Consider the following 27,431-nt stretch of genomic DNA (forward strand, 5'->3'; position numbering starts at 1 on the left):
CCCATGGCGTTTAACCCCGGAATAGGGGCGGGACCCCGGAAGCCGGAAGCCGCGTCTCTGCCCGCAAAGCAGTGAGTGTAGGCATGCTCGGCGGGAAGACGGCTCTCCCGTCGCCATGGTAAGTATGGGCAAGGCCCTGCCGACCATGCTTCTTCATAGCCGCATTGGGTGTGGATTCGCCTAGAGGGGATGTCATCCCTCGCTGCCATGTTGGGTGTGGTCAAAGCCTCACCCGAGCCCCAGACGAGACCCACCACTCTGAGCCCGCCAGGCCTGCCCCCGCCCCCACCTTAGCCTCCCCATTCCTGCATCCCGGGTTAGGTTAAAACACTTCAAGTATTTTGAAATAACAGCTAAAACCAACCACCTAAAACATTGGTCCCGAACCTTTTTTGGGCCACGGATCAGATAATGTCAGAAAATATTTTCCTGGACCGGCCTTTAGGGTGGGACAGATAAATGCAGAAAATAAAATTATGCGACCAGAGTAAAAACTGTGGTATTTTTTTATTAATTTTAATGGGGTGACATTGATAAATCAGGGTACATATGTTCAAAGAAAACATGTCTAGGTTATTTTGACATTTAATTATGCTGCATTCCCATCACCCAAAGTCCAATTGTCTTCCATAACATTCTGTTTTTCTTTGTGCCCCTCCCCTCCCCCAACCCCTACCCTCTCCTCCCCCCTCCCTGTAGCCCCCACACTCTAGTCCATGTCTCTGAGTCTCATTTTTATGTCCCACCTATATATAGAATCATATAGCTCTTAGTTTTGTCTGATTTACTTATTTCGCTCAGTATAATGTTATCAAGGTCCATCCAGGTTGTTGTAAATGATCCGATGTCATCATTTCTTATGGCTGAGAGGTATTCCATAGTATATATGTACCAAAGCTTTTTAATCCACTCGTCCACTGACGGACACTTGGGCTGTTTCCAGATCTTCGCTATTGAAAACAATGCTGCCATAAACATGGGGGTGCATTTCTTCTTTTCAAACAGTGATATGGTGTTCTTGGGGTATATTCCTAAAAGTGGGATAGCTGGGTCAAAAGGCAGTTCGATTTTTAATTTTTTGAGGAATCTCCATACTGTTTTCCACAGTGGCTGCACCAGTCTGCATTCCCACCAGCAGTGCAGGAGGGTTCCCTTTTCTCCACATCCTCGCCAGCACTTATTCTGTGTTGTTTTGTTCTGGCTGGTGTGAGGTGATATCTCATTGTGGTTTTAATTTGCATTTCTCTAATGATTAGTGATGTTGAGCATTTTTTCATCTGCCTATTGGCCATCTGTATGTCCTCTTTGGAGAAGTGTCTATTCATTTCTTTCACCCGTTGTTTGATTGGATTGTTTGTCTTCCTGGTATTGAGTTTTACAAGTTCTTTATAAATTTTGGTTATTAACCCCTTACCAGATGCATTGCCAAATATATTCTATAGTTTGTATAGTTTATCTTTTTATTCTGTTCTTATTGTCTTTAGCTGTGCAGAAGCTTTTTAGTTTGATATTGTCCCATTTGTTTATCTTGTCTTTTATTTCACTTGCCTGTGGAGATAAATTGGCTAATATATTGCTGCAAGAGATGTCAGAGAGCTTACTGCTATGTTTTCTTCTAAGATGCTTATGGTTTTACGGCTTACATTTAAGTCTTTTATCCATTTTGAGTTTATTTTTGTGAATGCTGTAAGTTGGTGGTCTTGTTTCATTTTTTTGCAGGTAGCTGTCCAATTTTCCCAACACCATTTGTTGAAGAGGCTGTCTTTACTCCACTGTATGCTCTTACCTCCTTTGTCAAATATCAGTTGTCCACAGAGCTGTGGGTTTATTTCTGGGTTCTCAGTTCTGTTCCATTAATCTATATACCTGTTCTTATGCCAGTACCAGGCTGTTTTGAGTACAATGGCCTTGTAGTATAACTTGATATCCAGAAGTGTGATACCTCCCACTTTATTCTTCCTTTTCAAGATTGCTGAGGCTATTCGTGTTCTCTTTTGGTTCCATATAAATTTTTGAAATATGTGTTCTATATCTTTGAAGTAAGTCATTGGTATTTTAATTGGTATTGCATTGAATTTATAAATTGCTTTGGGTAATATAGACATTTTAATGATGTTTATTCTTCCTAACCATGAGCATGGTATATGCTTCCACTTCTTTGTATCTTCCCTGATTTCTTTTATCAATGTTTTATAATTTTCCGAGTACAAGTCTTTAATCTCTCTGGTTAAATTTATTCCGAGGTACTTTATTTTTATGGTTGCAATGGTAAAGGGGATTGCTTCCTTAATTTCTCTTTCTGACAGTTCATTGTTCGTGTATAAAAATGCCTCTGATTTCTGAGTATTAATTTTATATCCTGCCACCTTGCTGAATTCATTTATCAGGTCTAGTAGTTTTTTGACTGAGACTTTAGGGTTTTCTATATACAATATCATATCATCTGCAAATAATGATAGTTTTACTTCTTCTTTTCCAATTTGGATGCCTTTTATTTCTTTTTCTTGACTGGTTGCTGTGGCTAGGACTTCCAGAACTATGTTGAATAAGAGTGGTGAAAGGGGGCACCCCTGCCTTGTTCCTGATCTTAAGGGGATTGCTTTTAATTTTTGCCCATTGAGTATGATGTTGGCTGTGGATTTGTCATAGATGGCCTTCATCATGTTGAGGTATGTTCCCTGTATTCCCACTTTGCTGAGAGTTTTGATCATGAACAGGTGCTGAATTTTATCAAATGCTTTTTCTGCATCTATTGAAATTATGATGTGGTTTTTCTCCTTCCTTTTGTTTATGTGATGAATCACATTGATTGATTTGCAAATATTGTACCAGCCTTGCCTCCCAAGAATAAATCCCACTTGATCATGGTGTATGGTTTTTTTCATATATTGCTGAATCCGGTTTGCTAATATTTTGTTGAGGATTTTAGCATCTAAATTCATCAGAGATATTGGCCTATAATTTTCTTTCTTTGTGTTGTCTTTGCCTGGTTTTGGAATCAGAATTATACTTGCCTCATAAAAGGAGCTTGGAAGTCTTCCTTCCTCTTGAATTTTATGAAATAGCTTGAGAAGGATAGGAGTTAATTCTTTGAATATTTGGTAGAATTCACTTTTGAAGCCATCAGGCTCAGGACTTTCCTTTTTGGGGAGTTTTTTGATAACTGTTTCAATCTCATTTGTTGTAATTGTCTGATTAGGTTTTCTGATTCTTCCAGATTAATTTTTGGAAGATTATATGTTTCAAGGAATTTGTCCATTTCATCTAGGTTGTCTAGTTTTTTGGCATACAGTTCTTCATAGTATTTTCTTACAATATTTTGTATTTCTGTTGTGTCAGTTGTTATTTCTCCACTCTCATTTCTAATTTTATTTATTTGAGTCCTCTCTTTTTTTCTTGGTGAGTCTGGTTAAAGGTTCATTCATCTTGTTTGCCTTTTCAAAGAACCAGCTCCTGGTTTCATTGATCCTCTGTATTGTTTCTTTAGCCTCTATGTCATTTATTTCTGCTCTGATCTTTATTATTTCCTTCCTTCTACTACCTCTGGGCTTTACTTGCTGTTCTTTTTCTAGATTTTTAGATGCAGGGTCAAGTAGTTTGAGCTTTTTCTAGCTTCTTGAGGTATGCCTGTAATGCTATGAACTTCCCTCTCAGGACTGCTTTAGCTGTGTCCCATAAATTTTGAGTTAATGTATGCTCATTATCGTTCGTTTCTAGGAATTTTATTTCTTCTTTGATCTCATTGTTAACCCATTCATTATTTAACAACCTGCTATTTAGTTTCCATGTGTTTGAGAGTTTTAAGTCTGCTGTTCCTTTGCTAATTTTCTTTCTTGAGGATCTATCTAGTGATGTTAGTGGGGTATTGAAATCCCCTACTATTATAGTATTGCTGTTGATCTCGCCCTTTAAATCCATCAAAGTCTGCTTTATATATTTAGGTGCTCCCATATTAGGTGCATAGATATTTATAATACTTATATCTTCCTGTTGGATTGCTCTCTTTATCATTATGTAGTGACCTTCTTTATCTCTTACTATACTCTTTGTTTTAAAGTCCACTTTGTCTGATATAAGTATTGCTACCCCAGCTTTTTTTTCATTTCCATTCGCATGAAATATTTTTTCCATCCTTTTACCTTCAGTCTATGTGATCTTTTGTTTTAAGGTGTGTCTCTTGTAGACAGCATATATATGGGTCCTGTTTTCTTATCCACGCAGCTACCCTATGTCTTATGATTGGATCATTTAATCCATTTACATTTAAGGTTATTATTGATATGTAATTGTTTATTGCCATTTTATTCTTTAAAACTGTATTCCTCTTTTGCTATATTCTTTTTCTCCTTTGATCTGTTTACAACAGGCCCCTTATCATTTCTTGCAGCCTTGGTTTGGTTGTAGTGAATTCCTTGAGTTGTTGTTTGTTTTTTTTTGTCTGGAAAGCTTTTTATTTCTCCTTCAATTTTAAACGATAGCCTTGCTGGATAAAGTAGTCTTGGTTGTAGGCTCTTGTTCTGCATTACTTTGAATATTTCTTGACATTCCCTTCTGGCCTCAAGTGTTTCTGTTGAGAAGTCAGAAGTCATCCTAATGGGGACTCCTTTGTAGGTGATAGTCTTTTTTTCTCTAGCAGCTTTTAATATTTTCTCTTTATCACTTAGCTTTGGTATTTTAATTATGATGTGTCTTGGTGTAGATTTCTTTGGGCTTCTCTTTAATGGAGTTATCTGTGCTTCTTGAACTTGTGAGATGTTTTCCTGCCTTAGTTGAGGGAAGTTTTCAGCTATGATATGTTTGAACAAAGTCTCTATCCCTTGTTCTTTCTCTTCTTCTTCAGGAACCCCTATGATGCAGATGTTATTTCTCTTTATGTTGTCACAGAGCTCTGTTAGAGTTTCCTCAGACTTTTTGAGGCTCTTTTCTTTTTTCTGCTCTGCTTCCGTACCTTTATTTATCTTGTCCTCTAACTTGCTGATTCGATTCTCAGCTTCATCCATCCTGCTTATAATTCCTTCCATTGTGTTCATTTCTGATATTGTATTTGTCATTTCTGACTCATTCTTTTTTATTCTTTCATTGTCCTTTTTTATATTTGCTATCTCTTTTTTTTTCTGGAATTTTTTTTGGTTCATTGCCCCTTTAACCTTTTTTTTTTAAGATTTTATTTATTTATTATAGAGAAGGGAGGGGGGGAGGAGCAGGAAGCATCAACTCCCATATGTGCCTTGACCAGGCAAGCCCAGGGTTTTGAACCGGCAACCTCAGCGTTTCCAGGTTGATGCTTTATCCACTGTGCCACCACAGGTCAGGCTCTCTTTATTTAAGTGTTCGTAATGACCACCTATTGTTCTAATATCTTTGAGCATCCTAACAATCGTTATTTTAAACTCTGCATCTGATAATTTGGTTATATCTGACTCATTCTGGTCCTTTCCTGGGGATTCCTCTTGTTTCATTTGTGTTGCATTTCTCTCCTTTCTCATTTTGTCTGTGTAAAGGAAGGTTTTGGCCACTGGAGTCCACTGGGTGTGGCCTCTGTATTCCCTAGGTGTGGTCTGTCTGCAGGCCTGCCACCCCCTCTGCTGTTGCTGCCTAGGACCTTCGGGTATGGGCGTCGCCTGTGCCTGCCCACTGGGGCTGTTGCTGTGGTTTCTGCCTCTCCTTCATGGGAGTGGCTGTGATCATGCTTGGGTATACAAGCCTCGTTGGCCTTGGCCTTCGCCCTGCCCCCACAGGTGGCGTTATGCTCGGCCCTGAGGGCAGGGGTGAGCACCTTTGCTCAGCTGTGGTCTCTGCCTGATTCCAGGCTTTCGCCCCGCCCTTGCAAGAGGACCCCGCTTGTGGGACGGCTGCAAGCCTTGGCTCCACAGGCCGGGCGGACTGTGTGCCCATGCTCAGTAGCGGGACTCCGTCTGTTCTGGGCTTTTGGCTCCACCCCCACGGGAGGAGCCAGCTCCCAAGTCAAGCCACAAGCCTTGGTTCCGAGGGTGGGGCAAGGCTGTGCTCCTGCGCCCTTGCTGAAGGGCGGGTCTCCACCCCTTCCAGGCTCCTGCCCTTCCCCCGCTGGCTGGATTACAGAAGGCCCGCAGCTGGGCTTGACTTCTTCTGCACATCTCCTCCTCCCCAGCCCGGCAAGACTGAGCTCACACCTGGGCCTCAGTCGTGGCCAGCCAGCTTCCGCCCTTGCTGACAGAACCGCGCTTCTGCGTCCAGCTGCCTGCCCTCGGGCGAGCCCTCAGCTGTGTGGGTGCGGGCGCTGCATCTCAGACCCTAACATTCACTACTGTAGTCCTGAAAGCTCCCTCCTTCTAAGCGACTCTGCTCTGAGTGCCGCGGGAGAGCTTGTTTGGCTGGTGTCCTGCTTCCCTTTGCTGGTATTGCTGTTTCCAGGGGCAATATTCACTTCAGATTTGGGGTGTGACTTGTCCCAGAGGCTAGGGTGGCTGTCTCTCAAAATGTTTCTCCCTGTGCCTCCTAGATTACACTCTCTTCCTGCTACTCCAGACCTCTCCTCTCTCCCTGTCCCCTGGAGCCCCAGGTGAGTGGTTGTGAGAGAGGTTTTCTGCATGGTCACTTTAAAAAGAATCCTGGGCCCTGGCCGGTTGGCTCAGTGGTAGAGTGTCGGCCTGGCGTGTAGAAGTCCTGGATTCAATTCCCAGCCAGGGCACACAGGAGAAGCACCCATTTGCTTCTCCACCCCTCCCCCTCTCCTTCCTCTCTGTCACTCTCTTCCTCTCCTGCAGCCGAGGCTCCATTGGAGCAAAGATGGCCCGGGTGCTGGGGATGGTTCCTTGGCCTCTGCCCCAGGCGCTAGAGTGGCTCTGGTCACGGCAGAGCAACGCCCCGGAGGGGCAGAGCGTCGCCCCCTGGTGGGCGTGCCGGGTGGATCCTGGTCGGGTGCATGCAGGAGTCTGTCTCTCCCGGTTTCTAGCTTCAGAAAAATACAAAAATAAATAAATAAATAAATAAATAATAAAAAGAATCCTGGGTCTGAAATCAGTCTTTCTCACAAATAGTCTCCTGTCTTGTTTCCAGCTAAATACTGTCCCTATGCCTCTTCTAGGCTCTGGGGCTGCAGGCTGGGCCTTTGTTCCTGGGACTCAGGACCCTCCCCTCTCTGCTAAACTCACTTCCCACCACGCGAGTCTCTCCCAGCTGCCGTTTGCTCCAGGGAGCTGGGCAGCCCTCTCCGCATTTCCGCTTTTCCTACCAGTCTCAGTGTGGCTTCTTCAGTGTCCCTTGGTTGAAGAGTCATCTTAGTTTAGTCCAAAGTTGGTTTTTCCAGATGATGGTTCTTAAAATTAGTTTGTAATCCACTTTGGTTCTGGGAGATGGAAGTTGGTATGTCCGCCTACTCCATCGCCATCTTGTCTCCCCCATATATTCTTTTGAATTAGCATTTTTGGTTTCTGTGGATATATACCCAGAAGTGGAACTGCTGGGTCATAAAGCAGCTTCATTTTAAATTTTTTGAAGACCCTCTATCTGTTTTCCATAGCAGCTGCACCAATCTGTGTTCCCACCAACAGTGCACAACCTTTTCTCCACATCCTCACCAACACTTGTTTGTTAACCTGTGAAGTAATTCTACGTTATTAGTCATAGTGAAACTACACGATAGGTAGGGTAAAAATGACCCAGAGATAGGGTTGCTAGATTTAGTAAATAAAAATAATGTGTCCCAAATATTGCATGGGACATAGTTATACTAAATGTTATTGTTTATCTGAAATTGAAATTTAACTGGGCATCTAGTATTTCACCTAGTAACTCTACCCAGAGAGCTTTTGGGTATGTGTATTAGTTTCATATTCCCTTGACAGAGCAGAAATAGTCTCTTCCTCATCCTGTCTGCTATGCCACAAAGAGCTCAGAGAACACCATGAGAGTCAAAGCCAGCAGAGGTTAAAATCTCCTACATGCTTTATTGAACTTCAAAGAGTCTTATGAAATAACACAGAAAAACCCCTGTTAGGGTATCCAGGGGTACAAGGCAGTCTGCAGCCTAGCCCCCTCCTAAGACCAGCCCCAGGTGTCCACACCCCAGGCCCAAAATAGGATCCCAGAGCAAAGGCATGTCAGGGAGTTGAGGCAAAGGGGAAATACCTTTACAGCCATAGCAAAAATAGCTTAGGGAGAGAGTTGTCTAGTGGGTAGGAAGGGTGGGGGGAAGTGGTCACATAGCCACCTTCACCTACACTGCCTTCCTTAGCCACCCCTGTCCCTAAATCAGCTGTGTCCTTTTTGAGCCTCTGGCCCAGAGTATGCAATAACATGAAAATGGGGTCTGATGAGGGGAGTATGTGGTGCAGGCACTTGGGAACTTCAGATTTTTTTTTTCAATTTTAAACTGTCTTTTGGTTCAAATGCAATAACATCCTGCCCAACTGCTCTAGGGCCCCATTAGAGTCCTGTTTCATAACTGAGGCTCCCATGGCCAGGGAAGCCAACTGTCCTGAGCCCCAGGATACTGATGCTTGCGGAGCACTGGGCAGCACCTCTTATAGACAAACGCTCCTGTGGTGTGGGAGAGCAGGGATAAGAAAGAGACACGTATGGGTGAGAGAAGAGAGAAAAGGTGACTACCTTGTAACACAAAACTCTGACATCTACTCATCCTCCAACTAAGAGATGTCTCTCCCAACCTATCCCTTAGCCTGGCCTCTCTTCAGAACTCCTTAGTGGCTTGTTCTCTGGGAGTTGGTTTCACTCTGCCATGAACTCCTGGAGGCCTGACTGAGCTCCAGGTCGAGGTTTCCTCTGACCCACCACTCCCAAAAAGCAAACCTCAAATATTCTTCTCACAAAAAGTAGGGGATCAGGGAACGTGCAGATACCCCAGTACTTTTAGCATTTTGTATAGTGCATTTTCACCAATAAAATAAAAATTGGTTTTGCAACTCATTAGCATAATCGAACAACTTGCTTTGACTTGTTTGCTTTTCTGATGTTCTTGTTTAATAAAAAAAAAAAAAATCAAATGCTTCTTTTTATCCGTTCATATTTATTTTTAAATATTCCCTAATTTTTGTGAGCAGTATATTAGGCCCTAGCTCAGTTTGGGGCAAAGAGAACCATCATAGGTGAGGTGGAACAGATCTGAGGCACAGGTGTCAGAAGTTACTCCTCCTATCTTCCCCCTTAGATGCTAGGTAAACTTGGGGAACAGGGGGAGGGAGAAGCCTGAAAGCAGGAGATAGAAAAACAAGAAACCAAACCTCAAAACCGGAACAGCAGAGACAGAAGCTGGACCTCAGAGGTGGAGCTAGTAGCTGAGGGGACAGCAACTAAGACATGCACTGAAGTGGAGAGGAAGTGATAGCAGCAGCCCATGGTTGGGAGGGAGGCAGGACAGGCAGGCTTTGGTGGTCAGTTAATAAATAATGTTGGAGGACCCAAGAATGAGGGGGCAGGTATCTACAGTGCCCAGGACCCTGGGCCAACCCCTCCCATGCCTCACTCTACGGGCCAGGTATCTTGGAAGGCAGGGAAGGGGAGGCAGAAGACCAGGGAAGGACAAGCTGTCCTGCCACTGCCACCCTTAAGCCTACTTCTTAAGAGGCTTCTTAAAGATTTTGAGGGGAAACTTCTTCCGGCCTGGGCTAGAGTCTGCCTCCTCACCAATGGAGCCATTATCCTCCTCAGCCACAGCCTTCTTGCCAGCCAGGTGGGGAATGCGTGTATTTCGGCTGGCCTGCAGGGCTCGGCTGTCCCCAACAGGAAATGGCATGTCTGGGTCTGGGGAACTGGGGCTGTAAGAATGGGAAGAATCCAAAGGTGGAGAGCCACCCGGTGGGGCTGAGGGGCTCAATTCCATCAGGCTGTGGGCCTTGTCCAGCCCATGGTTCAGCGCCAGTGCCTTCTTGGCCAGGTCCGGGCTGTCAGGCAGTTTCTCCACCACAGATGCTGGGTGGACCCCCTCAATCAGCCGGTGGCTGCCATTGGAAGTCATGGCATTGAGAGCTTCATCTGCAGCACGGACCATCTGAGGAGGCTTGAGGGCCATACGCTGGCGGTCACTCATGTGGAGGGAGGACTCCGAATCGGAATGGGTCAAATCCCTGTAAGAAGGGACATAGAGGAAGAAAGGAACATATACAGGAAAGGGAGCAGGAGAAATTTTGAAGAAGAGAGAAAGAAAACATGAAAAGAAAGGACAGGATATGAAAATAGGGTAAAGAGAAGAACAGGAGAGATGAAATAGGATGAACAGGCATGTGGGAAAAAGAATGAAAAACAGAAGGAAGATGCATAGGTCATAAATACAGGATGAGAGAGGAGGGAGAGATAGGGAATGGGGATAAATTGGAGAAGAGAATAGCATTGGGGAAGAAGAAATGCAAAAGGAGAAGCAGGACCAAGGGAAGAAAAAGAGGAAGGGGAATAGTGATGGGAAAGAAGAGACAGACAACAAGAAGCAAAAACAAATGTCATTATACCATCATCTGTCAGACAGAAAGGGCTTTCTAATGCCTGGGTGCCACCCCTAATGAATGGCCAGGTCCTAAACTAGGGCAACTGCAGGCTTCAATCCCCACAGGCATCCTCCTCAATGACATCTCTGCTTTCCCATAGCTGGCTAGATATCCCAGGACTCAACCCTAAGCTAACACAGAACCTTGCTCTGAGTCACTATTTTCCATGCCTTCCTCCCAAACTTACTCCTGTCATACCCTCTCTGGGCCAGGCCCCAAGAAACAGGGCACATGCAGTAAGGGAGCCTGACCCAGGCTGGGGAGGAGATGGTTAGAACAGCCTTGCAAACAATCTCTCACCCACCCCAAAAGGCCAGGATGCTGCCTCTTCTAACCCTCTCACAGGATTCAAAGGGGGTTAGAGAGAACTGTCTCAGAGTTCAAACCAAAGTCTGTTGGCAGCAGGAAGGGTGGGGTTTTTTTCAAAGTGCTACTGACAAGGAGAATGGAGGAAGGTGCAGAAAAGACAGGATGTTGGCCTTTAAGGAACAGTGGTTCAGAAGAGCTGCACACTAGATATAATAAGGTTTGATTCAATTTCCATCTCTGCCTCAGGTTTGAACAAGTCATCGAATTATGCAGGTCCTCAATTTGGGCCAAATGAAGATAATAATACCAATTCAATTGCCTTGCAAGACTGGAGGATCAAATCTATTGGCAAAGCATTTGGAAATGTAGCAAGAATTGTGGGAATGAAGATGATGAGGACAGTCAAGCTGAAAGACCCATATGTGGGCCAGTCACAGAGGCTTCTTTGCAAGGCTGAGTTATGGGGACATGGCACTGCACACTGGACATGCACACACACACAGGCTAGTTCTTTTAGATGCTGGCAATTCCTAAGAAGGCCATGAACCAAGTCTAGATGCCATTACTTCTGCCTCTATAGAAAAAAGGTTACACATGAGAGCCCCCTGCCAATCCCTGAACCTTCCTTCTGCTCTCCCAGAGGCCTGAGAACCCACAGAAGAGGCAGAGGAGTAGGCTAAGGGAAATGCTTTAACATCCACGTCAGGAAGACAAAGGGAAAGTGTCAGGAGTGGGAAAGGAGAGCACTATATGACCTGGAAAGAAGTAGGTTTGTGGGTCAAAAATTAGAAGGGGTTCCAGACCCCCAAAATAGGCAAAAGCAGGAGGCTGGCTCATAGTTATTACACAGTGGTGGGCAAAACTAAGTTTATATTGCGAGTATGAGAATCACAGAGTTTATTCTTATATTATTATTTTTTAATTATTATATTATTTTCCATAGGAATAACTGTAACCCTATTTTTGTTCTGCCCTGTAGGTTTAATTCTCAATAGGAAACAATTAACAAAGCAGCCACCCCATGAGTCAGTACCTTCCTAGAGACAGGGGAGAGTGAAAAACAATTCCAGCTCCAACTCGCATTCTACAAATACTGTTTCAGCCACATACTCCAGTGTTTACCAATATTTGGTCTCATATATATATATCAGGTCTACCAGAAAGTTCTGTCCGTTTCTATCACAACAAGTTTCGACATGTAAGCACATGTTTATTTGGTGCATGTGTGCCTCTCTATTTTTATCACGTAATGTATACATACTGACGTAGCAAATAAAACAGTTGATTCACGTTAGTCTTATGTGTGAAGCGATAGTGTACCCATGGCTACTGATAAAGTTCATTTACGCCACTGTAATTTTTACGAATTTCAACAAGGAAGAAATGCTACAGAAGCATGTAGAAATTTATTGAAAGTGTTGGGTGAAGGTACAGTTTCTGATAGGACATGCAGAAGATGGCTCGAAAAATTCGAAACAGGTGATTTCGACCTTTCTGATAAGCCATGTTCTGGGCGGCCATCTTTGATCGATGACGATGTTGTTAAGACCATGTTGGAGCAAGATCCTTTTCTGACAACATCGGAGATCGCAGAAAGGCTTAATTCAGCTCAGCAAACCATTTCAGACCATATTCAGAAGATAGGATTGGTGTGGAAATATTCAAGATGGGTGCCACATGAATTAAGTCAGAAGAATTTGGATGATCAAGTCGTCATATGCACATCTCTGCTTGCTCAGAACAAAATTGAGCCCTTCTTGAACTGGATGATAACTGGGGATGAAAAGTGGATTACCTACGGAAACATTGTAAGGAAAAGGGCATATTGTGAACCCAGAAAACCTAGCCCTTCCACCTCTAAACCAAATTTGACTCTGAATAAGAGAATGTTGTGTATATGGTGGGACATTCAAGGACCAATACATTATGAGCTTTTAAAACCAAATGAAAAGCTCAATTCGAAGAAGTATTGTCAGCAACTGGATAATTTAAAGACAGCAGTCCAAGAAAAGAGGCCGGCAATGTTCAATAGGAAGAACATCATACTGCATCATGATAATGCCAGGCCACATGCTGCTTTGGGGACTCATCAAATATTGCAGAACTAGGCTGGGAAATTCTGTCGCATCCACAATATTCCCTGGACTTAGCACCCTCCGACTATCACTTGTTTTTGTCCTTACAAGATTTTTTGAAGGGCAAAAAATTCAAAAATGAAGAAGATATCAAACAAGCACTGGTTCAATTTTTCACATCAAAAGATAAAACATTTTTCAAAAATGGGATATACAAATTGCCCTCACGCTGGCAAGAAATCTTTAATAATAATGGCAATTATATTATTTAATAAAGTTTGTTGACTGTAAGAAAAATTTGTATTTTGTTTTATTCCAAAAACGGACAGAACTTTATATCTATATATATATATCTATATATATATCTATCTATATATATAAAACAAAACAAAACCAATCTATCTATCTATCTATCTATCTATATATAGATAGATAGATAGATAGATTGGTTTTGTTTTGTTTTAAATATTAAATTTAAAGGCAGGGAGGCAGAGAGATAGACTCCTGCATGCGCCCCAACCAGGATTCACCCAGCAAGCCCACTAGGGGGCAATGCTCTGCCCATCTGGGGCCACTGCTCCACTGCTTAGCAACTGAGCCACTTTAGCACCTGAGGTGAGGCCATGTAGCCATCCTCAGCGCCCGGGGCCAAGTCACTCGAACTTGGAGCCATGGCTGCAGGAGGGAGAGAGGGAGAGAGAAGGAGGAGAAGGAAGGGTAGAGAAGCATATAGTCACTTCACCTGACTGAGAATCAAACCAGGCCAATGCTCTTCCACATGCCAGGCCAATGCTCTACCACTGAGCCAACTGCCAGGGCATATTTGGTTTCATAACATCTGATGCTGTCCTTGCTTCTGTCTAAATGTGCCCTTGTTTCTGTAAGTCCTAAGATGATCTTCTCCATATCCTGCCTTTTCTACACACAGGGAGCAACACCAACCATGGTTGCAAGTTCTGAGGAATAGCTACACTGGGAATGGGGCCCTCTAGGCTGAGGAGGTAAGGATCTAGAAGCCTACCTTTCTAATGCCAGGGAAGAGAGAACAAAGGGTTAGGGCCTTCCTAGATTCTCTCCTTCAGGCCCACAACCCCATTTGGTCATGATTCCCATTTTTCTCTGCCTTCCTCATCAACTAAAAGCTGACACTGCAAAGCAAGAAAAGGACCTGGAGGAAGCCTAGGTAAATGTAGGAGGGACAAAGTCCACTGAAGCAAACTCACCTTCCCTCCCTAATCTTTGAGACAATTCAGGCCAGGGGTGTCCCACCCCAAAGGCTGGGCTGCCTTGGGCTCCCATCCCCAGCTACTAACCTTACTAGAGAGCCTGTTTGCCTTTAGAGATGATCCTCTGGTGCATGGTGCAAAAGAAAATTGAGTAGTGAACAGGCCAGGTGTATGCAGGTACCGCCCCACCCACCGTTGCCACTGGCCTCAGCTTAGGCCTTGGAGCATGAGATTCACAGCATCTCCTAGTGTCCCCAAACCAATTCAGTCCTCTCCGTCCATTTTGGGAGGGGCAATCTCTCTGCCTAGGCTTTTGGATGAAAATGAGGATGACAATGAAGATGAGCAGTTTTGCTGAGTGATAATGCTAGTAAAGACAGTTTCTTTGTAAAAGAAAAAGGAACAGCCCTCAAGGATAACTATTCAGAGGCTCAAGGCACAGAGCTAGAAAGATTGGTATCCACAGTGAGGCAGGACCAAATGAAGCAACTGGGAAAGCAGGCTGCAGCCCGGAGGCCAGAACTGGACCATGGTCACAATTTCATAGATGAGAGGTTCTTCCAGAGGAGAGGGGCTTTCTGAGGGTCCCCTAAGCTTATTCCAGACAAGGTCAGGCTACTATCTCTGACCCTAGACTATCATCTTGAGGTATCAGCAGGACAAGTCCCTACAACTTCCAGACTAAGCTGTGGGAGAAAGCCTTCTTACCAGTTCTTATACCGTTCACTTACTGAAACCTTATGGAAGGTCAAAAATATCCAACAGAGTGTCCTAGAATAGAAAACCATCTTCTAGTCTATGTTCTGCTCCTAATTAGCTATGGGACCTGGGGAAAACTACTTAACCTTTTAGGGTTTTAACTTCCTACTCTAAAAATGACTGTTTTAATGCCTGCCCCACCTATAAACCTTTCTTGTCCAAAACCCCTAATTAGCCTCTTCTGTTCCCTAATTCCATGAAGCATATATCCACTCAGTCATCCAAGCTAGAAACCCAGGTGTCATCACAGACTCCTCCCTCTCCTTCACCCTTCACAGCCAGTTACCAAATTAATCCTCTCCTTTCCATCCCAAGACCTTGTTACCTCCTCTAGTGCTTTACTACAATGACTTCCTGTTGTCTCCTCCTTTCCTTTACGTAGGCCACTAGCATATTATTTCTAAAATGCAAATCTGACCAATTAACTTCAATGTAGAAACTCCTTTCCAGTTCTCCACATCTTCAAGGGTAACGGACAGAGCCCCTCGCCATTCAGAGCCTTTCATCATTCTAGCCTAATTTGCTACCCCTTCCGACCAACACATATCCAGTGTTCTCACCACAACTCTCAGATTCTCTTGAATCTCCATCTGCACATAATGTTTCCTCAGCCTAGAATACATTTTCTCCTTTTACTGTACAAAGGATGTTAGCACAAATGTCATCTCTTTTGTTAAGTGTTCCACGCAAGTACCCACTGTTAGTCACTCCCTCCTCAATGCTCCCATAGCACTTAGAAAATTGTTCCATAATTATTTATACACCTCTCCCAGTTCAGAATGTAATTCTTGATGGTTAGGACTGTATCCTATCATCTATGAATCCTCATGCACCGAGTAGATATTAATAAATGTTGAAGAAGTAAAGGAAATGAGGACACCACTGAGATAGCGGATGTAAAAGTGCAGAGTTTAGGCAAAAGTGCTATGGGCCCATGAGGGAGGGGGTTAGAGCAAACCCCAAACACAGAAGGGAAGAAAGGTAGAGGGAGTTAGGCCGACCTTAAGGAGTCCAGGGCTGGGAAAGGACAGGACAAGATGCCCCACTGCACCCACCCCCACAGCTGACCAGTCAGCAGGCAGAGGCCAGGGTAAAGGCAGCAGAAAGGGAGGCAAGGGAAGAAAGGAAGAGAAGAGAGACAGCTGATACCCCAAGCTCTCTGAATGCCCAGGAATCACTGCGGTGCTGTCACAAGTGGGTGAGTCAGGGTAGGACTCCATCTGGAGGAAATAGGAAGTGCTTTGGTGGTAATAAACAGGGTGGACATGGATGGTGGTGGAGGAGGAGGTGGAGGTGGTGGTGTTGGTGGTGTTGGTGGTGGTGGTGATGGTAGTGGTGGTATTGGTGGTAGAGGAGCAGGAAGAAGAAACAGAGGCAGATGGAGAGCTGGTCCCGTGGCCTTCAGAACTGAAAGACTGTCCAGACGAAAGGCTGCGCATTCGCCGCAGAGATACCCGGCTTGTCAAGAAGTGGCCAGCCTCACCCTCTACCAACCTCTGAGATCCCAGGCCATGCTGTGGCTCCGTCAGGCGCTGCCGGACACTGCTCTGCAGGCTTGGGGCTGCAAGGAGAGAGAAGACAGTGTAAGGAAGGTCCAGCCTCCTTTGGGCTGGCAGGCAAGCAGGTCCGACCACAGAGAAATGCTTGCTGGAGACTACTCTGGGCCACTAGTGCCCAGTCTGAAGAATGGGGCACCTCTTCCCCCAAACCTCCCACCAGGGGTCCTAAAAGGGGAGATTGAAGATGAGGTGCCCAGGTCAGTTTTAGTGGCAATTCCAATGGAAAGAGATCTAAGGCCAACATTATTATAACGGGAAATGACAAGGCAGTTAGGGGGAGGACACAGGCAGGACAAGGTAGGAAAGGGGTTTGGGACAAGGTTTGGGAGAGCACTAAGAACCAGCCTTTTTTAGAAAGCCAACTTCAGGAAATAATTCATAGTTTAGACAAAGAGTTATACACAAACATGGTCATCACATCATTAATAATTGCATGAAAGCAAACATAAAGGTGGAACACTAGAAAAATGATAATATATCTAGTTGCTGGGAGACTGTATACCTATTAAAAATGCTGTTTATGAAAAGATTTTAAACACATAGAAAAATGCTCATTAAGCCTGACCAGGTGGTGGCACAGTGGATAGAGCATCAGACTGGGACACAGAGGATCCCGGTTCGAAACCTCGAGGTCACTTGCTTGAGCATGGCTCATCTGACTTGAGCACGGGCTCACCAGCTTGTGTGTGGGGTCACTTGCTTGAGCATGGGATCATAGACATGACCCCTTGGCCACTGGATTGAAGCCCAAAGTTGCTAGCTTGAGCTCAAGGTCACTGGCTTGAGCAAGGGGTCACTCACTCTGCTGTAGCCCCCGGTCAAGGCACATATGAGAAAGCAATCAGTGAACAACTAAGGAGCTGCAATGAAGAATTGATGCTTCTCATCTCTCTCCCTTCCTGTCTGTCTGTACCTATCTGTCCCTCTCTCTGTCTCTGTCACACACACACACACACACACACACACACACACACACACAAAAATCCTCAGGGAAAACAAAAGGACACAAAATTTTATGTAAAAGAAATAACTTGAGCTATAGAATATAAAAGACTAGTGTTTGAAACCAGGCCTTTCTACTTCTAGCTGTGTGACCTTGAGCAACTGACACCCCTATTTTAATGCCCAATATATAAAATCCTGCAAGGTGGTTGTAAGGCTTCAACATAATGTATTTAAAGTACCTGACACAGTTTATGGCACTAATAAATGGTAGTGGTTATCATTATTTTGACCACATAAAAAATACTTTAAAATTTCACAAAAAGACCAAAAGAAAAGATGCTCAAATATGGTGTGGCTATAGATGCCTTTTTTGTGCTCATACTTACTCTCTTTACTTCCCAAGTTTCTCTAATAAGCATCTAACAACAAAGAACCAGCTCTCAGGTCAATGCTACAAATTGGGCTCTTGGAAAATAATGGCTACCATGACACTGAAGGGCTATGTGGGCACCAGGAAACTCAGGAATGTGCTAGAGCATTCCCCGTGGGCTCACTCCCAGCCCAGCTGACAACAGAATTCACACCTTTGTTTTTTCTCCTCTACCCCAATAGATGGGCCACCCTGCCTCCTCCCTAAAAATATGAGAAAGGTCCAGGTTAGAAGGGTGGCAGAACCTTGGAAGGGCCACCAGAGAAAGAGCACAATTCCATGGTGATGGAGAGGTGTGAAGGCAGGGTTTCTTGGCTGGTGGCTTTCAAGTCATGAAAGCAGAATGGAAGAGGAAAGGAAGCAAGGAATAAGGAGGGAGAAAAAAGGGGGAAACAGAGAGGAAAAAGGAGAAACAGGAAAAGGAGCAAAGAGGAGGCGGATCTTTCCTTCCCTCTTTCCATCCCAGCCCAGCTGGAGGAAGGACCACCAGGACATCTGTCTAGCTGGGCTAAAAGGGAAAGCCTAAGCCTTCCATCACCATGGGTATTCTCTCTCCAGTCCTCATATGAGCAGGCTGATTCTTCTCACCCCCGAACCCCTCCCTGCAGTTAGTAGGGACAGTGCTTAGGGAATTGAGGAAGCAGGCAGGGGAGTGAGGCAGGCAGGAGAAGGGGCCCGTGGCATATGAGTGTTGGTTTAGTCCCAAAAGTTGGAAAAACAAAAGCCCCAAAGGGGCTCCTCAAACCCGGGTATTTCCAGAGGGACTGATCATCCGAGCCGGCGGATGCTGAGCAGAGAGAGCGGTCACTGAACCTACGCCCCATCAACCAGGCAGCATCTAGGGTCCAACAGCCAGGCCAAAAGGAGAAGAGAATCTGATTTACAGAGGGCTTCGGTTTGCCCACCAATGGGATAAGGAAAGGGCTGGGGACAAGGGGTGGGTAGCTCAGAGCTAATGAAGGGCCCTCCCAACCCAGAGAACATATAAACCTTTAGATCAAGGATCAAGCTCTGCCAGCCAGTGATCCTAACCTTGTTGCCTTTGAGTAAAAGCCCTAAGAAGATATCAGACCCAGGAGACAAAGAGGCTTGGCCAGAGGCAAAGTATCATTGAAGAAATTTACAAACAAATCCTGTCTGGAGCTGGAATCCAGCCTGATTAAAGAATATGAATTTTGGAAAGTGAGCCCCTAGCCCAGCCCCAGCTTTTTGCTATCCCTTCTGCACCCGTGGGATATGAGCCCAGAACACAGATTTTCCATAGGCTCTAGTCTATCTAAAATAGCCTCTGATCCAGAGAAAACCTCAACTGGGCCAGTAAAGGATAAGTTCCTTCATTCACTGAAGAATTCCCACAGAGTGTTGTCTCTTTCAGCTCTGCTCTACTCAGCTGTTAGCACTCACAGGGGAGAAAAGGGAAAGGGCTCTGGCCGGGTAGTTCAGTTGGTTAGAGCATTGTCCTAATACGCCAAGAATGTGGGTTCAATCTCTAGTCAGGGCACATACAAGAATCAACCAATGAATGCATAAATAAGTGGAACAACAAATCGATGTTTCTCTATCTCTCTCAAATCAATAAGTGAAAATACATGGGAAGGGAAGGAAAGGGAAGGGAAGGGAAGGGAAGGGAAGGGAAGGGAAGGGAAGGGAAGGGAAGGGAAAGGAAGGGAAAGGAAGGGAAAGGAAGGGAAAGGAAGGGAAAGGAAGGGAAAGGAAGGGAAAGGAAGGGAAGGGAAGGGGGAAGGTTGAAGGAGGAAGGAGGAAGGGGGAGGGGGAGAGGAAGGGAGGAAGGGGAAGAGGTAAGGAAAAGAAAAGGAAAGGGGAAGGAGGAAGGGGGAAGGGGGAAGGAGAAAAGGGGAAGGAAAGGGGGAAGGAAAGGGAAGGAAAGGAAAGTCCAGGACAGAGGGTGGAGAAGTCCAAGAGTTCAGGTAGAAAACCAGACATGCTTTGTGCAGGAGACCACTCCTGGAAATCCTCCAAGAATGGCTTGGAGGATTTAGGGCTATATTACTTTAAGGAACTGTTGCTTCCTGGGATTTCATACAAAAGCCAGAGAGAAAGAGACATCATTCCACTCATCTACTTTAGCAATTAAGACTAAGGAATATAAAATTAAAATAAATAAAAGCAATAAAATAAATGAGTTAAATGCCATTTTTACATCATGAACCACTAAGGAGATTATTTTTATAAAGGTAGATGGGGACAGGGTAGAGGTAGATAGAGGGTGTTTAAAACACATAGTGAAGGGAGACATACTTAATACAATAGATCCAGAAGGGCAGGCAGAGCATACAGCAAGGACAAACCATGGAAAGGACAACTATAAAGGAATATCCTGATGCAAACTGCTTTATTAAGCAAGGTCATGAGTTGAACTGTCTTCTTTGGTTTCTGTTCCATATATTGTTTAAGCACAGCAGTGGCCAATGACTTCTCAACCTATGTGTGCACCAAAGGCTCCTTCCCTCATCCCCACCCAAGAGGTCACTTACACTGCATGGACAAGGGTGACACAATCTCCTCATCCATGTCATCCACGTCGTCAGTCATGATGAAGTGGGCAGGGCTGGGGCGTGTACTGCCCATCCAGCTGGGGTCTATGTTGAGGGCAGCCACCAGTGAGTGGATGCCAGGGTTGTTGACAATCTGGAAGCCGCAGAGGATCTCAATCTGCTGCCAGCGGTGCAGGCGCTCCCGCAGCGCTGCCGTCACCTCACTCAGAGCTTGCCTGCGGACAGATGAAATAGAATTGCAGGTCTGGGCTGGATGTGATCCTCAGTAGGAATAAGGCCTCGTAGAGGAACTTGAGGGGATATGTGTAAATAAGAAACAAAACTAAATCATAAACTTAAAAGCAAGGTGAAAGCTGGATAAAGGCTGGGGCAGGAGACCAGAACTGTCCTGTTACCAACAAAAATGCAGAATTGGGGTTGGAACCCCTGTATACCCTCAAATTCTGAGGGTGGAATAGACATCGCCAGAGCTGGGCAACAGGTGCCACTTACTTAGCTGTTAGGATTTTGTGATCCACATCATCCAGGGAAGAGCTGTGAGCCACGTGGAAGGTGCCAAAGAGTGTGTTTCTCTTCTTTTTTATCTTCTCAGCCTGCAAAGATGAGACCCTCCGATTAAAAAGAGCAGGGATTTAGAAGCTGGAAAAAATGAGGAATGCCTTCTGTGGTTGGGTCACCCTCCTCTTAGCACAGCTTAGGTGGCACAAGAAAAGGAAGAGAAAATGGGAAAGGGAATAGAAAGGCAAGGGGAGGAAAAGAGTAGGGGAAGAAAAAAAAAATAGAGGAAACCCTAGCACCAGAAGGATTCTGCCCCCATTACAGTCCAGGGCTGACAGTCTTCCCTCTACCTGCCTCCTCTTGCTACATCTTTCCCAGAAGGCAGGTGGCAGTACCCCACACCCTATTCCCTGCTCCAGAAGCTTGAGGACATTATCAGGAGCTGCATATTAGAAAAACAAACAGAACACAGCACCAGGATATCATATAACACAGAAGGCTAGGGAGAGGGAGAAAGGAAGAAGGGCAGGTGAAAGGACAGCAGGCAAGGAGAGAGGAGGGCAGCAGGAGGGCATGTCTCACCCCCTCCTTGGCCACCAGAAGCTGCTTCTCGGCATTTTGCTTCTTAATGTTGTAGTACTGCACCTCCACCTCATGTGTCAACTGCAGCCACTTCTGAAGGGCCTCTGGAGCATACCATGAGCTGTGTGATTCCAGCTCCTTCTCTGCTTTCCTCAAGGCCTCCCGAACCTGCGCAGTCAAGAGGATGCGAGTCCATTTACTTCAGATGACCCTCTTTAATGCTTCTGTATCATACTTTAGAATTCAGAGTTCTTATCTGCTATCCTATTTGAGCTTTATAATTATCCCAAGAGGGAGAAAAGGCAAGGATTAGTCTCTGTAATTTATTTACAAGGAAGGAAGCTAAGAGAAGGAAAATAACCTACTCAAGGTCACACAGGAAGCACAGTAATCTCCTTCATCCACAGGGAATAAGTTCCTAGACCTTCAATGGGTGCCTCAAACCACAGAGAGTGCCAAACCCTATATATACTATGATTTTTCCTACACAGGCATACTTTGTTTTATTGTACTTCACTTTATTGCACTTCACAGACATTGTGTATTTTACAAATTGAAGGCAAAACACTCCACCAGCAAAAAGGTTACAGCTGGCTTTATTGCCATACTCACTTTATTGCACTGGTCTGGAACCAAATCCACAATATCTTCAAAACATGCCTGTAATACATATACTTCACAGCTTCTCTCTGGCATATCCAATTTGCCAACATTACTACTCTTGAACTTTGGGGCAATTAGTAAGTAAAATAAAGGTTACTTGAACAAAATACTGTAATACCAGGACATTTGATCTGATAACCTATATGGCTACTAAGTGACTATCTGGCAAGTAGCACATACAGTGTAGGTACACTAGACAAGGGATGATTCATGTCTCAGGCGGAACGGAGCAGGAGAACATAAGATTTCATCAAACTACTCAGAATGGTGTGCAGTTTAAAACTTATGAATTGTTTATTTCTAAAATTTCCCACTTAATATATTGGAATTGCTGTTCACAGCAAATAACAAAAACTGCAGAAAGCAAAACCTCAGGTAAGTGGGGACTAACATAGTATCAACCAGAACTCAAACTGATATTTTATTTTGCTGCCAGAATAGAACACTCTTTTCCCAGATATTAGCTGTCTCTACTGGTCATGCAGCCAATCTCAGCAATCTTCCCTGCTCTCTCTCTCTCTCTCTCTCTCTTTTTTTTTTTTTTTTTTTTCATTTTTCTGAAGCTGGAAACAGGGAGAGACAGTCAGACAGACTCCCGCATGCGCCCGACCGGGATCCACCCAGCACGCCCACCATGGGGCGACGCTCTGCCCATCCTGGGCGTCGCCATGTTGCGACCAGAGCCACTCTAGCGCCTGAGGCAGAGGCCACAGAGCCATCCCCAGCGCCCGGGCCATCTTTGCTCCAATGGAGCCTCGGCTGCGGGAGGGGAAGAGAGAGACAGAGAAGATTGCGCGGCGGAGGGGTGGAGAAGCAAATGGGTGCTTCTCCTATGTGCCCTGGCCGGGAATCAAACCCGGGTCCTCCGCACGCTAGGCCAACGCTCTACCGCTGAGCCAACCGGCCAGGGCCCCCTGCTCTCTTGAGGCACAGGTCAGCTCAGTGAATCATCTTTCTGAGAGTTGGGGTCTGTGCTAGGATCTCAAGATATTACAATGTGGCAAAAAATATAAAATAAAGAAAGAAAGAAACTACAATATGAACCCAGAAATCTGGTTCTGGCCTCTAGTCTATCATTCAACTGACTGTGTGACCCTATGCTTCCTGTGGTAGATCTCAATTCAGTGAGGAAAGACTTTATCTCAGGAGAGAGTGAGTTCTCCATCATGAGAAGTATGTGAAGAATTCATGTCACAGAGACCTTACAAACGATTGGTGTTCCAGAAAGGGATCGACCTGAATGATCTCCAAAGTCTTTGTCTATGATTCTCCCACCAAGCAAAGCAGATAGGCTTTGAAGGGCACTTTCTACAAGGCAAGAAGACAAGAAGCATGCTTTTACCTAACATGGGCATTGCCAACAGAGGCCAAGACATGAAAGGACCAATGTGTAAACATAAATCTCGTCACTGACTTCTTAGCAAGATCAGACAATGAAGCAGACAGTCATAAAGCACTCAAGTGAGAAGAGTCTGAAAGTACACACAAACAGTTCATACACTGGATGCCTTGCAGTCTCAATCAGGTGACCAGTATAAGTGATCCACACTCCCCCAACTAGATACTGATTTTCAGCTGGTCAGAATCCCAAAGAAAAGGGATTAAGAGCCATCTCATTATGCCCAAATCCAGCCAATGTGGCAAGTATCCCATAGCAGGCCTGAGATCCTCTCCACAGCCTAAGATAGACTGGGAAGGCCTTCATTAAAGACAGAACACCTTCTTCCTTAGACCATAAGAGGGTTGATTATCACTTAGTTTTTGTTTCTTGAAAAACAACTATAAAATGGCCCACTCCTCCCTTTGTATATTTAAAATGAAGAAGGCTAATACACCAAGTTTCAAAGTATATGATCAAGTTCTACGTTAAAAACAGTTATAGAGGCCCTGGCCAGTTGGCTCAGTGGTAGAGCGTCAGCCTGGCGTGCAGAAGTCCCGGGTTTGATTCCCAGCCAGGGCACACAGGAGAAGCGCCCATCTGCTTCTCCACCCCTCCTCCTCTCCTTCCTCTCTGTCTCTCTCTTCCTCTCCCACAGCAGAGGCTCCATTGGAGCAAAGATGGCCCGGGCGCTGGGGATGGCTCCTCGGCCTCTGCCCCAGGCGCTAGAGTGGCTCTGGTTGCAACAGAGCTACGCCCCGGAGGGGCAGAGCATTGCCCCCTGGTGGGCAGAGCGTCGCCCCCTGGTGGGCGTGCCAGGTGGATCCCAGTCAGGCACATGCAGGAGTCTGTCTGACTGTCTCTCCCCGTTTCCAGCTTCAGAAAAATACAGAAAAAAAACAAAACAAAAAACAGTTATAGAAATAGGGTAAGCTAAGAAGGGGAGAATGGAGAGAGAAGAGAAAAAAAAGAGAGCAAATAGAGGGACCTGTGATAATTGTGGAGGCACACAAAAGGGCAGGCCTAACAGGCTCAAAACTGTTTAATGAGAGAAATAACTAAAAAATAGGGAACAGGGAATGGGAAATGGGGGGGGGGGGGCAGAGAGATAAAGACAAACACACCTTGCACAAACAAGTAACAAATGAGTGAAGAAGAAAAAGAAAACAGGTAAAGGATGGGCAAGTCAGAATTCACCAGTTCTATTCTTTTATTCTATGCCTGTCACACACTGGAGTTACCTGGGAAACTTTGAAAATGCTGATATCTGGACTGTAACCCAGCTTCTTATTTCACTGGTGTTGGCTTGAGCATCAAACAATTTTTAACACTCTCCATGTGATTATGATATGCGGCAAAGTTAACAACCACTGATCTATGTGCTTTAAACTATTATCACTTGACTTCCACTTCCACATTGAAGGTATTATTAGGTCATGGCAAAGAATAATTCTGTTCCAATACCACATCTGGAAAAAGCTGTATAAGTTATGAAAATTTTGAAAGGGAAATTATTATAATTATGAAAATTTCTCAGACATAGAGCTATAGAAGCAATAAAGACTCAGCAGTTCTCAAACTGTGATCCAGGGATCCTTGAGTATCCCAAGACCCTGGCAGAGCATATTTAAGGTCAAACTACAGTAGTAATATTTTTATAGTAAAACTAAAAAATCATTTACCAATTTTAACTCCTTTTCTCTCACAATTGAACTGTAGAGTTGTCCAGAGTCTATATGATGAGTGGTATCAAAACAGATTAAATATAGACACTAATATAAGAATCCAGCAGCATATTAAACCAGACAGTAAAAATATTTGGGGAAAATGCCTGGCCTGTGGTGGCGCAGTGGATAAAACGTTGACCTGGAACGCTGAGGTTGCCGGTTCAAATCCCTGGGCTTGCCTGGTCAAGGCACATGTGGGAGTTGATGCTTCCTGCTCCTCCCCCTCTTCTCTCTGTCTGTCTGTCTCTCTCTCTCTCTCTCTCTCTCTGTGTCTCCTCTAAAATGAATAAATAAAAAAAAATAAAAAAATAAAATAAAATAAAAATATTTGAGGAAAATAAAAACAGTCCTAGCTGGTTTGCTCAGTGGATACAGCATCAACCCAGTGTGAGGACGTCCCAGGTTAGATCCCCAATCAGGGCACACATAAGAAGCAACCATCTGCTTCTCTTCTCTTCCCTTTCCCCCTTCTCTCTCTCTTCTGCTGTCACAACCAGTGATTGGTTTGAGCATTGGCCCAGGCGCTGAGGATAGCTCAGTTGGTCCCAAGTGTTGGCCTCAGGTACTGAGGATGGCTCGGCTGATTCAAGCATCAGCCCTACATGGGGGTTGCTGGGTGGATCCTGGTCAGGATGAATGAAGGAGTCTGTCTATCTCCCTTCTTCTCACTTAAAAAATATTTGCAAAATTATTTTTAAATTACTCTTCTCATTGAATTATTTGTACTTTGGAAAATGTAATCATTTTTTCATAAAAATAAAGTATTTGTGTTAACATGTAAGAGATTTAATATATTTCTTTTAAATTAACTAATAAATATTTTTTTTAAGTTTTCCCAGTTCTAATTTCTAACAGGGTAAATAGCAACATATTTTTCCCCATGAAAATATTCGAGGTCATAAATAATTTTTAAAAGTAAAAGGGTCCTGAGACCAAAGGTTTAGAACCACAAGACTGGATAAACTAAAAATCCAGAGAGGAAAAAGCCTTTCTAAGCAGAGTTGAAAACTGCCATCTGTTTTCTTCCCTGAAGGCATTTCATGATTCTAGGTGAAGGCTGAAAATTGGGTCTGGTCCAAGCAGAAGGAATCCACCGGGACACAGAGAAACTGGCCTAGTACTGTTGATAGTACAGTACTGATATAACAAATTGGAACTCAAGGGGTCCCCAACATACATCCAGTTTTCTTTATTGAGTATTTACTGAATCCAGAAGCAGTATAGAAGAATAGGTAGCTAGGCCAAAGAGTGGGACAAAATCTCCCATACTTCCATAATGCTTAGTAGACAAAATATTGCAAGAAGGAGTGGACCTGCTTCAAAAACACAGACTTCCCCTCAAGATACCTAAAAATCTTTTTTTTTTTTTTACAGAGACAGAGAGAGAGTCAGAGAGAGAGAGAGATAGGGACAGACAGACAAGAATGGAGAGAGATGAGAAGCATCAATCATCAGTTTTTCATCGTGACACCTTAGTACAGGGGTCGGGAACCTATGGCTCACGAGTCAGATGTGGCTCTTTTGATGGCTGCAATTGGCTCGCAGAAAAATCTTTAATAAAAAAATATTAACATTAAAAAACATTCTCATGTATTATAATCCATTCATTTCCTACCGCTCGTGTTCATGGTTGCGGGTGGCTGGAGCCAATCACAGCTGTCCTCCGGGACAACACCAAATTTTTATTGGATAATGCATAATGTACACAGGTCGTTGTATGGCTCTCATGGAATTACATTTTAAAATATGTGGCGTTCATGGCTCTCTCAGCCAAAAAGGTTCCCAACCCCTGCCTTAGTAGTTCATTGATTGCTTTCTCATATATGCCTTGACTGTGGGCCTTCAGCAGATGGAGTAACCCCTTGCTCGAGCCAGTGACCTTGGGTCCAAGCTGGTGAGCTTTTGCTCAAACCAGTTGAGCCCACACTCAAGCTGGCAACCTCGGGGTCTTGAACCTGGGTTCTTCCACATCTCAGACCAATGCTCTATCCACTGCGCCACTGCCTGATCAGTTTTGAAGCTATGAATATCAGGAAGCTAACAAGTTAAATTCAAAACTGCCAAGTGGCAGAATTGAATCTATCATTATCTTTTAGGGCTGAGAGAAAGAAATCCTAAAAAGACCAAGGTTGGAGTTCAACTGGAACTCTCATACATTGCTGATGACAGTATAGATTGGTACAACTCTTTTGGAAAACTGTTTGGCAGTTTCTAATAAGCTAAAAATTTAATGCCCTATTATATGTCCAACAGAAATAAACGCTTATGTCCACCAACATGCGCAAG

General features: G+C 44.4%; 1 protein-coding gene across 6 annotated transcripts in view; it reads right to left on the reverse strand.

Moving 5' to 3' along the window:
• Window positions 1–7,908: 7,908 nt before the first annotated feature.
• The window catches only part of STIM1 (stromal interaction molecule 1), a 235,037-nt gene continuing 215,514 nt past the window's right edge, over window positions 7,909–27,431 (reverse strand). The window contains exons 8-14 of one of the 6 annotated variants that reach the window (XM_066367093.1): window positions 21,378–21,545; window positions 20,790–20,890; window positions 20,277–20,512; window positions 18,527–18,619; window positions 16,342–16,408; window positions 14,176–14,212; window positions 9,905–10,064 (exon numbers count right to left, since the gene is read on the reverse strand). In XM_066367093.1, coding sequence (XP_066223190.1) covers window positions 10,020–10,064; window positions 14,176–14,212; window positions 16,342–16,408; window positions 18,527–18,619; window positions 20,277–20,512; window positions 20,790–20,890; window positions 21,378–21,545 — 747 coding nt within the window. In that variant the 3' untranslated portion in view covers window positions 9,905–10,019. Of the gene's footprint in view, window positions 10,065–14,175; window positions 14,213–15,996; window positions 16,409–18,526; window positions 18,620–20,276; window positions 20,513–20,789; window positions 20,891–21,377; window positions 21,546–27,431 lie in introns of all 6 variants that reach the window. The other 5 variants (XM_066367057.1, XM_066367074.1, XM_066367103.1 and 2 more) reach the window with 5 other exon arrangements.

The sequence above is a fragment of the Saccopteryx leptura genome, chromosome 1 (assembly GCF_036850995.1).
Source record: "Saccopteryx leptura isolate mSacLep1 chromosome 1, mSacLep1_pri_phased_curated, whole genome shotgun sequence".
NCBI classification, from domain to species: Eukaryota; Metazoa; Chordata; class Mammalia; order Chiroptera; family Emballonuridae; genus Saccopteryx; species Saccopteryx leptura.